Source organism: Monodelphis domestica, chromosome 8 (genome assembly GCF_027887165.1).
Source record: "Monodelphis domestica isolate mMonDom1 chromosome 8, mMonDom1.pri, whole genome shotgun sequence".
In the NCBI taxonomy this organism is placed as follows: domain Eukaryota; kingdom Metazoa; phylum Chordata; class Mammalia; order Didelphimorphia; family Didelphidae; genus Monodelphis; species Monodelphis domestica.
In genome coordinates, this window is record NC_077234.1 from 233,727,284 (window position 1) to 233,739,544 (window position 12,261).

A 12,261-nucleotide genomic window follows, 5' to 3' on the forward strand; every position below is an offset into this window, starting at 1 on the left:
TTTAGATAGAATGATAAAATGCTTCATTTTGGCAGCAACTTTTGGGGTTCTGCTTATTATAGATACCATGAACTGGTATTCATTAAGAGGAAAAAAAATCTATGAGAACCTTGTGAAACAGTTTGTGGACTAAAGTTAAGCTGTGTTACAATCGAGGAAGTATTGGTAAATCTTTTAACAGCTAGCTCTCCAAAAAAATAAAAAGAATATATTTACAATTAGCTTCTTTCATTATTAATATTTTTCTCCATCACTTTGTCTAGACAATCAACAAAGCAATATTTTTAGCCTTCATTTGTATAGTTTATTTATTTCAAGGATTACACTGAATATTTAACAATTGGCTACACAGGTAGGAGGAGCTAGCACATCCCAGCTACTTAAGGTGATATTTGAAGCTACTAGTTGAAGGCAATTAAAACTTAAACACCTGGAAGAAAATAGGAACAAACTGATAGTATTTACCCAGTTCTTTCATCTTTGCATACAGCTCACTGTTGTTTCTTTAATGAGATAAAAAGCAGAGTTACTTTATACAGTCTTGGCAGCCACTTCGAAAGTGGATGAAAATCAGTGGTTAATGCAGAAGATACTATATTCTCATTGTAGAGGAAAAAGAACCATTCTGTTTGAAGGAAAGGAAATTTTTCAATAATATCAGGGACCTTGATTAAACAAAAATAATAATTTAGATATATTTTTCATGTTTTTTTTTTTTTTGAGATAGACTCAACTTCGAAACCAGCTTATACATGAGTTGATGCATCCTGTTTTGAGTGGAGAACTGCAGCCTCAGTCCATTCCTGTTGAAGGAAGCTCATTATTAGTTGGGGCTTCTAATAGCCTTGTGGCTGATCATCTTCGAAGATGTGGTTATGAATATTCACTCTCTGTTTTCTTTCCTGAAAGTGGTTTAGAAAAAGAAAAGGTAATCATCCTTCTCTGCTTTTTGATTCACTTGGGTAAAATACTTTTTGTTTCACTTTCCTCTCATAATTTAGTACTTCAAATTAACCAGAATCTTTTCTCTATCATATCTGTCTAAAAACCAACAAAATAGAATCAGGGTTAATTTAGAAAGTTAGTCTGTCTTTATTGTAGGGGGAAAAGAGCCTTCTTGCTCTGAAGGAAAGAAACTTTACTCAATTAAATATGCCAGATACTTCCATTCAACAAAAATATTTAAGAAAGATTTTTCACATATTCCCAGGAATTCCCAGATAGTATATCAAGGCAACTTGGACCTGCTTTGAATAGTTTAGACCTTTGGGTACATTTAGCTAAGGGAATAGTTGGGTTGGGACAAATGGTTCATCTGAAAAAAAGTGTATCAGCTCTCTCCTTCCAGCTATAGGTTATGATAATGCCTAAAATCATAAAAATGCTTTGAATTTTTAGTTGTGTGAATGATCTAATGATTTTGAAGCTACCTAGTAGTACTTGGACAGTCTCATAACAATATTATGAAGAAAACAAATTGTAAACCATGAAATGCTATAGATATTTGAACTATACTAATTTACCTAAAATTTTAATTAAAAATCTTTTCATACAATTACTGATATTATATAGGAAATAATACATATTGATTTATTTTCCTTTTTTGAAAAAAGTAGATTCAGACTATCCTCCATTTTTATAACTAGCAACTATACAGCATAGTGGTAGTGCCCACCTTGGAGACATTCAAACAATAACTAGCTGCATGATCTTGGGCAAGTCTGTTTGCCTTAGTGTCTCCATATATAAAATGGAGAACTAATAATAGCATTTGCCTCCCAGGGTTCTTGTGAGGATCAAATTAGATAATTTTTGTAAAATGTGCTTAATACAATGCCTTGGCACATAGTAAGCATTATATAAATGTTAACTTTTATTATTTTTATTAATATACCCTGATATCCTGTGCTTCCATTAATATAATAAATTCTTTTCATTTTGTGCTATGGAAGCTGTCTTTATAAGCATGGTAAATTTGTGGGTTCATTGTGTCATTGGGTATAAAAATCAGTTTTATTATATAATTATACCTCTCCTGTTCATTTGAGTGTTACTATATGTTTTCTGATTTTTTTCATTTTAACATTCCTAAGATAACAGAATTTTATACTACTAATTTTAAATTTTCTTTTAAAAGGTATTTACTATGCAAGATCTACTCCAACTGATTAAAATCAGCCCCAAATCCAGTCTCTACAAATCATTGGTAGGATTTTTTTAGATTCTGTAAATCTTGGCTTACTAACTATTGTTGAATGAAACCTAAATTGCTGTTTTTTTTCTTTCAGACTTCAAGGTTTCAAAAAGAGAACCAAAAAGGTATAAGATTGATTAATTATGCAAGAAGTATATACATTACTGGTTTTATTGTCCTTTTATGAGAAAAAACTTTTTAATTTGGATTTAATTTAAATAAATAAGTAACTTTTTCTAAAAATAATTCTAAGATTTTTAGCAGTTTTTAGTACTGTTCTATTTTCCTGAAAAGATAGTTACTCTTATTTTTTAAATATTTTTTTATCTTTATATCTTTTTAGTAATATGAATATACAAAAGATCTAGAACTTCCTCAGTGTGAGAACTCCTACACTGGCATTGCATCTGTCTGTGACTTTGTAGATAAGTCCTAGGAAGTTTCTTAAGACCTAAAAGTTAAGTAACTTTTTCCTAGACATCCTAGTCACTGTAGAAGTGAAATCTGAATCTTTGTCAAATCTTCCACAGATACTGCCTTCACTTTTAGTAACAAATAGAAAAATTGAAGATGATGGCATAATTCATAGCAAATTAAATGAAAATATTCATAACTAGTATTTGTCACCAGGGTAGCATAGTAAATAAGTCTGGACTTGAGATCAGATTAGTTGGTGGAATCCTGCCTCACTTACTGGTTTCACCCATTGATATTCTGAGTATGTTATTCCACCTCTGCTTTATTTTCTTCATCTGTAATAAAGATTTAAAAAGAAAGAGGTAGGGAAACCAGCAAAATTAACCAACACATTGGTTGTCAAACAATATAAATGATAAATGATTCATTCTCACTGGAGTTCATAACTTCTTTTTTTTTTTTGGAGTTCATAACTTCTGAAAAAAATTTTGTTCTTTATAAACCATTTTGATTTTGCTTATCCTCTTTAGCTACTTGAAAAATAGTTGAATTTTTTTCTTTAAATGAGTATTGGTAAATTATTGAACTATGACTGCTTTATTGATGAATAGAGAAACTCTTTCTATAAAATTTTGAAGTTGAAAATATTGATTCTTAACTTAAATTTGTAAATTAATATGTTGTATTTTTTAAAGGTTTTCTCATGCAGATTTTGAAGGAATTGACAGAATATCATCTATCCAAGGAAAGTTGCAATATGGAGACTCAAACAAGTTCAGCATTATTACCTACTAGAGAATCTCTTGGTAACCATTGTCCTCCTTTAATTTGTACTATGTATATATTTTTTAATATGTAGAAATGAACTTATATCACATTTTATATCTTCTTAACCTTTTCACTTTCTGTGAGTTGTGAGAGAGCTTAATTTTTATGGAATCCTGTTGCTAGAAAGATCCTAGTCAGGCAGTGGTTCAATGGAAAGAGCATTAACTTTGGAATTGGAGAATTCTGGGTCTTCACAATTAATTCTTTAGTGACATGGGACAAGTCATTTATTCCTTCTGGCCCTCAATATTCTCATCTTTAAAATGAGATTTTTTTGGACTAGATGATCTAAAACAATGATTCTATCATATTCAATCTAAGTGATTATACTTATCTACTCCTATTCTAACAGTTCCTAAGGTTAATAATTCTTTCCAGGGTCTAGTGTTTTATCATTCTTTCTGGTAGGAAGTTCTTTCTTATATGCAGTCTCAAACTCTGGCAGCTGTTAATTCATTTTCTAATTGTGTCTGTAATGTAGAAGAAAAATGTGCTTTTTAGAGGTAATCTTTCACGTACTTGGACAATGAGTCTTATTTTTCAGTACTCCGCTTGTTCAAGTATGGATTTTTCCTAATTCTTCCATGTCTTTATCACATGGGGATTAAAAATATTTATAGTACTCTAATAAGGAGCTTGCTACATATAGCATAATATTGGTGCATATAATTTAATTATAAAATTGTAAAGCTAAAATGGACCTTAGAAATCATAAATTTTAGCTACCTTAGTTAAACTGTTAAATTTGGAGCCCTGAGAATTTAACTGTTGTTTCCAATGTTCATAAACCTAGATAATCTGGAATCTGAGAAAGACTTTTTGCTAAAAATGGAACTTTAACTGCAACTTGAAAGAAGCCAGAGATGCCAGAAGGCATAGGCAAGGAGGGAAAGCATTCCAGGAATTAGCCATGAAAATGCATAGAATTGGAAGGTTATATGTGAAGAATAGCAAGGAAGCCAGCATAATTTGATGGCAGAGTAAGTAGAGAGAAAAAGGTGTAAGAAAATCAGAAAGGTAATAAAAGGACATACTATAAAGGGTTTGAAAAGCTAGATCGATCTTGTAAGTAATAGGGAACCACTGGAGTTTACTTAATTAGGGTAATGAAATGGTCAGATCTTTGTTTTAGGAAGTTCAATTTGACTGCAAAGTGAGGATGGGTAGGAGTGGAAAGACACAAGACAGAAAAACTAACCAGCAGGCTATCAAAAAAAATCCAGGCTTGAAGTGATGAGCACCTGTGCTAGGATGGCAGCAGTTTCAGAAGGGGACATGAACAAGAGAGAATAGGCAGAGCTTCGCAAAAGACTGGAAATAAAGGAATGGGAGTGAAGAGTTGAAGTTTTCTTCTATGTTGTACCTTACATAATAATAGGGAAATCCAGAAGAGGAGAAGGGTTTAGGGAAACAATAAGTTCAGTTTTGGATATGCTGAATTTAAGATTTCTCCAAGGTACCCAGTTACAAGATATCCAATAAATAGATGGAGATGTAAGAGTAGAGATCAGCTGAGAGTTAGGGCTTTATAAATATATTTGAGAGGGGGAAGCTGGGTGGCTCAGTGGGTTGAGAACCAGGCCTAGAGACAGGAGGTCCTAGGTTCAAATGTGGCCTCTTACACTTTTTAGCTGTGTGACCCTGGGCAAGTTACTTAACCCCCATTACCTAGCCATTACTACTCTTCTGCCTCAGAACTAATACACAGTAGTGATTTTAAGATGGAATTGGATTTAAGTGGATTTAAGATGGAATATATATATTTGAGAATCATCTGATTAGAAATAATAATTGAATCCAAGAGAGCTGATGACACCACCAAGAAAAATAGTATTAAGGGAGAGGGCCCAGAACTTGAGGGACAACAGAGTTAGGGGCCTAGATGAATATCCACTAAAGGAAAATGGAGGGTGGGTCAGAGAGGTGGGAGGGGAAAAAAACCAGGAAAGTTTGTACATAATCATATGTATATTGTGAGTCTCTTAAAAGGCAGGGACAGTGTATCTCCAGAGTTTGTAGTGCATGGCATAGAATAGGCACTTAATAAATGTTTTTTGCATATAGTGAAATATAGTTATACAAAATAAATAGGAAGTTATTTTAGTGAAGTATCCCAAAACTATAGAAGTCAGGAGAAATGTCTTGAAAGTGGCATTTAATTCAACTTTGGAGGAAGCTAGGAGTTGCAAGAGTTGAAAGTGAAGTGGAAGTGAAGGAGAACTTCTGTGTGAGAAGACTGAAAAATAAAGGAGATAGAAAATGTTATTTACAGCTAATAAGTAGACTTATTTGGCAGAAATGGAGTGTCTGAGTCAGAGTAAGGCACAATCTAGTTAGAAAGGTAGACTAGAACTAGATTATGAAGGACTTTAAATGCCAAAGAGAGTAGTATATATTTTGTTTTTGGTTCAAAGGCAGCTGGTGGTAGAGTAGAATGCTTGGCCTAGTTTTGTGACCCTGTACAAGTCATTTAATTTCTATTTGCCTCAGTTTCCTCAATTGTAAAAGTAGAGATAGTAATAGCATGTGGCTTAAAGAGTTGTTTTTTTCAAATGAGATAATTTTTATAAAAATGACTTGACATATACTACCTGCCACATAGCAACCACAATTTTAAGTTAATTCCTTTCCCTTCCCCTTCCTAGAGGCTTCTTGAGTAAATGGGAGAGTAACACGGTCAGATCACACTTAAATGGTGTTGATTTCATATTGAATCCTGTATGAATGTTCTTTTGTTACAATAGCAATGAAAATCACAAATATAATTTTGAAACCCTAGAAACTCCTACTCCATTTTTTGAATGAGAGTAATTAAAATCATAGTGGAAAATTTCATATAGAAGGCATTAGAAATTCTATAACTACTGAGGAATGCTCTTCCCCTCCACTTGCCCTCCCTTAATAAAATATAATTGAAAATAATTTAGAAATACAAATTTGTCTTTTATTTGGATAAAACTTTTACAACTTTTTTTTTCCCTTCTGAACCAGTGATTTCATATTTATAGGAACCTCCTACAGAGGAAAATACTCTTTTTACACAAAGCAGATTGGCAACTGTTTTAGAGTTGGTAGTCTTTCAGAATATCTGCTTATTAATAAATCATATAATATGGAAAGATATATTCTATAGAGTATGTGTTCCATTGCCAGAGAGAAAGTGAATACAAATAGAAGATGGATCCCTTTTAGATGGCAAATTACTCTAGATGCTCCTGTTTGAAAATGACATAGTGTTGTTTGCATCATGCCTCTGAATAATACAGATGTTTCTCTGAGATCTTTATTGTTGTTCAGTTGAATCTGACTCTCATGACCTTATTTAAGGTTTGCTTGGCAAAGATACTAGAACAGTTTGCCATTTCCTTCTCCATTTCATTTTATAGATGAGGAAACTGAGGTAAACAGAGTTAAGTGACTTGCCCAGGTGAATAGCTAGTAAATGTCAAAGGCTAGATTTTGACTTGGAAAGATGAGTCTTCCTGACTCTAGGCTTTATCTACTATGTCACTTAGTTAGCTATACCCACCCCCACCCCCACCCCCACCCCCTCAGATCTTTAGATACAAAAAAGAGATTTACCTCACAATTTGCATAGGAAAAATGAAATAGAATCTTTGCCTGTTTTCTAGGCTGTAACATGCAATTGGATAGGAGTAGTCCATCTGAGTTACCTTGAAACAGGTAATATAGGTAGATAATGTGGCGAACGTCTAATTGGAAGAAGATAGTAGGTGGGATTGCATTAGTAAATTGCATGGTGCTTTTAGAAGTCCCTAAATTCTCTGACTTAAAAAACAGTTCTGAAATTTTGTGATGCTGTGATTCATTTGAAATCCAGAATTTATTTTTATTTTAGTAATTTATTTTATCTTAGTAACTTGTGCCAGATGTAATTATGATTTTGTTTTGGGAGGGCTGGCTGCTATGGGGAGATTTCTGTAGACTTCCTTATGCCATTCTTGATTGAACTGAACTTTATGCTATTGTAGTTATCCAGTGTACTTATATATCCTAATATGTTTTTTCCATAGCTGAAAAACTTCAGCTTATTGATGAGCAATTTGCAGATATTTATCCCCAGCGCCTTAAACTGGAATCTTTAGAAACAAAGCTCAATGAATATAAGAAAGAAATAGAACAACAGCTTCAATCAGAAATGGCTCAAAAGGTCAGTGTTTGTAACCTTACTGCTACAATGAAAAGAAGAAAAATATTGGCATATCTCGAAATAGTGTTTAGCAGAGCATTTGTTCATATAATTCTTTTTTTCTCCTGTTTTTTTCTATACTTATTTAGAGGACTTTGTTAGTACTGCAAATAAAACATTTGGAAATGAATATGTTTCTGAAAATAATATAAAACAACCTGGAAAAGAGAACTTGTTGCTTTTCACATAATGCAGTGATGACTTTAAATTTTGTGCTTCAGCTGCAGCATTTTAAAGATATTGAGATAGCAAGAATGAGAATGGAAGAAAAAAGAAGACTCCAAAAAGAAATGTCTGAATTGCGGCAAGAATTTGAAAAAACACACCAAGCAAAATCCGAAGCACTAATTTCTCGAGAAAAGAATGCTATTGAGAGACTTCAAAAGCACCAGGAGGTAGTACTCTAATTTTTAAACAGGTAGATAATGGATAGAGAAGACACTTATATATTCAATACAAACTGATTCATTAAAGAAGACCTTTAGAATTTTAAATTTCTTAACTAAACTTCTACTTGAATTTCAATGAAAAAGTTTTTGCTAGTCTTCTGTTATAGAAATAAATGGTTAAACAATAAATATATATTAAATGATTTAAAAATTTCTCATCATAGGATATATTGTTACTAAATGTGATAATGTAAAATAGTTTCCATGCTTGCATCCTTGACAGAAGATTCATTTGTGGTTCACAATGGTTTATGAAAGTATAATGAAAATTCCTTCTCATCCAGGTTTTATCAACGCGTCTTTCTGCTCTTGCTCTTATTAGTAACTATATTAATAAATGTAGCCTCTAGGTATACTAATGAATTTCGGGAATTGACAATAATATTAACGGGGATAGTTCCTCGTGTTTCCTTTATAGAATTGAGTTACTTAATGAATTCTTGCTTTTATATTAATAGTATTTCTTGGGATTAGACTAGTTTCACATAATAAGCTTAGCTTATATATTATATATATATATATATATATATACACACACACACAAAATACAGTGATTTGAAGCTGTTTTTTTAGACCAAAAGCTTTTCCTAAAAGGTATTTTATATCAGTAGATCAATAAATCGATAGGTCAAAAATTACATCTGTTTTGAAGAATGTTATGAGCTATGCTAATTTGATGCCTAATCAAAATGATCCCTCCATTAATTGAAATTCTTTTTAATGATTATAGAAACATTTAAAACCAAAAACCCAAAGTGAACTTAATCCATTTCCCAAAACAATTGAGCTAGAACTGCTCTGTAATATAAAAACTTTAAACCAAACCAATATTTCATTTGCTTTGATTACCAATACTCTTATTTTTTCTTTGGTTTCTTGTTTATACTTGTTTCAATTTTGCTCATTTTTGAGGTTATCCAATATTGACTATTATGTGTTTTTAGTCTTTCATTTGTAAAGGAGTTTCATTTACAATAGAAATCTAATTGTTTATATGAGAAAATATAAACTTTTTAATGGAATAGTTAATAAAACAATACAAAATTTCTGGAAGACATTAAAGAACTAAATAAGTAAGTGACGTAAGAGGTGACAGACATATAGAGTAGTTAAAATCTTATTGATATTTCTACAAATCATTATTTTGGTTAACATAGTATAGAGCAGACAGTATTGAACTTAGAGGTCAACCTTCTTGACCTTCTCTCAGTTTCACCATTTGCCCATTATTGTGGGTATGTCCTTTTATCCTATTTGTAAAATGGCTATTATGATGGGGTGGTATTCCTACCTCACCAAGAGTATTGTGACAGAATGTGTTCTGTAGATGTGTGCTATTAAATTAAACAGTCACTCTTGGAAGTGAGAATGTGATAATAAATAATAAATTTGATAGTATATTTTTGGGAAACTTAAACAGTATTTCACTGGTTTCCTTTTAACTGATTTCATTTAAATTAACACTTTTATTATGTAGATTGAAGCAAAAGAAATTTACATCCAGAGACAGGATTTGCTGAAAGACATTGAAATGGTAAGAAGTAGAGAAGCTGAACTAAAGCAGCGAATGGAAGCTTTTGAATTGTAAGTAACTAATTTGTATAGCGAGAATAAAACATGTATGAGATTTTTAAAAAGTATTTCAAATTTATAAAATTAATTACTAGACATATGTTTCTCTGATTATATTCTTGCTCTAGTAATTGTTTTGAGCAGTAGTTTATTTTTTTGAAGGAGGCTGACATAGTAGGAATAAAGCATAAACCTTGGATTTGAAAAGCAGAATGACGCATTAGCATCCATAAACTACCCTATCATTTATACATGTCTATTTATAAAATAAATTGCTACAAAGGACATGTAATAATAATCAGTGTTTAATGTAGATTTTTAAAATTGATTAGTCCCATAATGTATAATTTAATATTGTCTCCTTCGAATCTCTCCATATTCAGTTTCATATCAATGTTGTATACTAATAATTCAAAATAATCCAGAAATCTCACTGTAACCATAGTTCCAACTTCTATTTACTTCATAAGGGATGTAAGAAAAAATGTAAGGACTAATTATGTTTAACTGTTTACTCCTAGATAATGGAATTTTGTTATATATTTAACTTTTGTGATTTTTAAAATTTCTATTTGGATTAAAAACATTTTTTTAAAGTTGCTTCACAGATTAACCAGCAGAGGAGGTAGGTCCTTCCTCCTTTTTTTTTCTTTGTATCAGAAAGATATTGCTTATAGTTTGTGTTCCATGGTATTTTTATTATGTATTGTCTAAACATTTATTTAATTTTTCATTTCTAGAATAAGTTGTGTGGTTATGCTCTCATTATTAGGGAAAATTTGATTAATTTTCTTCAGTATTTGTCATCATCTAAAATGAGCAGAAAATAAGGCTTTTTCCTTACTTCCTTATTGTATATTTGGAAACATCAGAACCCAGAAGCTACAAGAAGAAAAATATAAAACCCTGGAAGAATCCCTGAGAAGGAGAGAGCTGAATGTTAGGAACATGGAGGATGCATATGAACAAAGGCTCAAGAATGAACTTCTAAAGTAATTATTTTTAATTATAGCAGTGATGTCAAATTTTCTATAAGCAAAATCTGAGGACTATTTGTGTTTTATTTTTGTTTTCCTAATCAGTAGTAGTTTTTACTGTCAAAGTAAAAAGAGAATTCTTATTTTGGTTTTCGTGTGGCAAATGATATTTTGCAAGAAATTTCCTTTGATTCTAAAAAATTTAAATGTTAGTGATCTATATAATAAGAAAAAATGCTCAAAGCAAAGAAAAATATAGACAGCTATAGAAGGTTTCATGATCATATATTAGCACATTTATTGAACAATCTTGTGTGTCTTTGTTGAGTAATCACTTTTTTTTTTATAGCTGTAGCTAGCTTATCAAATTACTATTATATTATCTAACAGGGAAAATCTAAATCACTACAACATTGCAACAAGTTTTCCATACCTCTCACATACCCTTTATTTTTCTTATACCTATTCTAAATCCTAATTTTTCTGTAAAATTTTTTTCCCCATGATTTCCATCTGTTTTAAACAGGATACACTTAAAAAAAAAACAACCCATGTAAATGTTACATATAATATTAATACAGGAATCACCCATTTTATTTTATTTTTTGATTATTATTTCATTAATATCTTGCAGTGAAGATCTACAACTCTTTTGAAACTTAAAATTGCCTGGGGCATTGTGAGAGGGAGAAAAAGGGAGAGAAAAGGATTTATTAAATGCCTGTGTGCCAGGTGCAGTGATAATTATAAATTCACATTTGATTTTTACAACAACCCTGGGAAGTATGTACTATTATTAACCTCATAGTTGAAGAAACTGAAGCAGATAGAGGCTGACTTACCCAGTGCTACATAGCTAATAAGTAATTTGAGGCTGAATTTAAGTTGAGATCTTCTTAACTCCAGTTCCAGCATTCTATTCACTATGCCACCTAGTTGCTTCTATGTGACTTGGTTAACAAGCCATAGGCATACTGCTAGTATAGTTTAGTGGCAGGGCTTGAGCGCAGGACTCCCTAATTCTGAAGCCATCCCTATCCACTACATCATGTTGCTTTCTAGTTTTGTTTATTAATAGTTTGTTAATGTTTGAATTTGTTTTTAATGCTTTAATTAGAATGCAATAATGAATGACAGGAGCATTTGTGTGTCTTATTAATCTCTTTGTCTCTGAACTGAATCAACAGGTCATCTGAGAGCAGTAATAGAAGATTATTTTCAGTTTAATAAACCTATGTATAATATACAGATATCTTCATTTTTGTAAAAAAATTATAGAACTTAATTTTTACTATTTTGATTCCTAGATATCAGCTTGAACTAAAGGAAGAATACATAACCAGATCTAATAGAGTGCTTGAAGAAGAACAAAAGAACAAAGGTGAGTTATTAAAGTTATTTTTCAGTTCTGAAATAATTTTTTAACTAACTACCTTCCCCTTCTCACCTCCAAGAAGTAAGGTCTATTGAAAAATATATGGTGTATGCTTATAGGGGCATTATAATTATTACTATCTTAAGGCATGCCAAGAATAACCCTTATGCTTCAGTTAGTTGCTTGTTCCAAGCTTCCACATTTAATGTTCAGGATATTTTATCATTGCTGGTCAAAAT

General features: G+C 31.5%; 1 protein-coding gene across 2 annotated transcripts in view; it reads left to right on the plus strand.

Moving 5' to 3' along the window:
* Positions 1 to 12,261, plus strand: part of OFD1 (OFD1 centriole and centriolar satellite protein) — a 46,059-nt gene that overhangs the window by 1,659 nt on the left and 32,139 nt on the right. For both annotated transcript variants that reach the window (XR_008914211.1, XM_007500915.3), the window contains 9 exons: positions 728 to 928; positions 2,138 to 2,206; positions 2,289 to 2,319; positions 3,307 to 3,417; positions 7,474 to 7,610; positions 7,871 to 8,044; positions 9,576 to 9,682; positions 10,543 to 10,662; positions 11,955 to 12,028. Coding sequence is in view for 1 of the 2 variants with exons in the window: in XM_007500915.3 (XP_007500977.3) it covers positions 728 to 928; positions 2,138 to 2,206; positions 2,289 to 2,319; positions 3,307 to 3,417; positions 7,474 to 7,610; positions 7,871 to 8,044; positions 9,576 to 9,682; positions 10,543 to 10,662; positions 11,955 to 12,028 (1,024 nt within the window). In the remaining variant the exon portion in view is untranslated. The remainder of the gene's footprint in view (positions 1 to 727; positions 929 to 2,137; positions 2,207 to 2,288; positions 2,320 to 3,306; positions 3,418 to 7,473; positions 7,611 to 7,870; positions 8,045 to 9,575; positions 9,683 to 10,542; positions 10,663 to 11,954; positions 12,029 to 12,261) is intronic.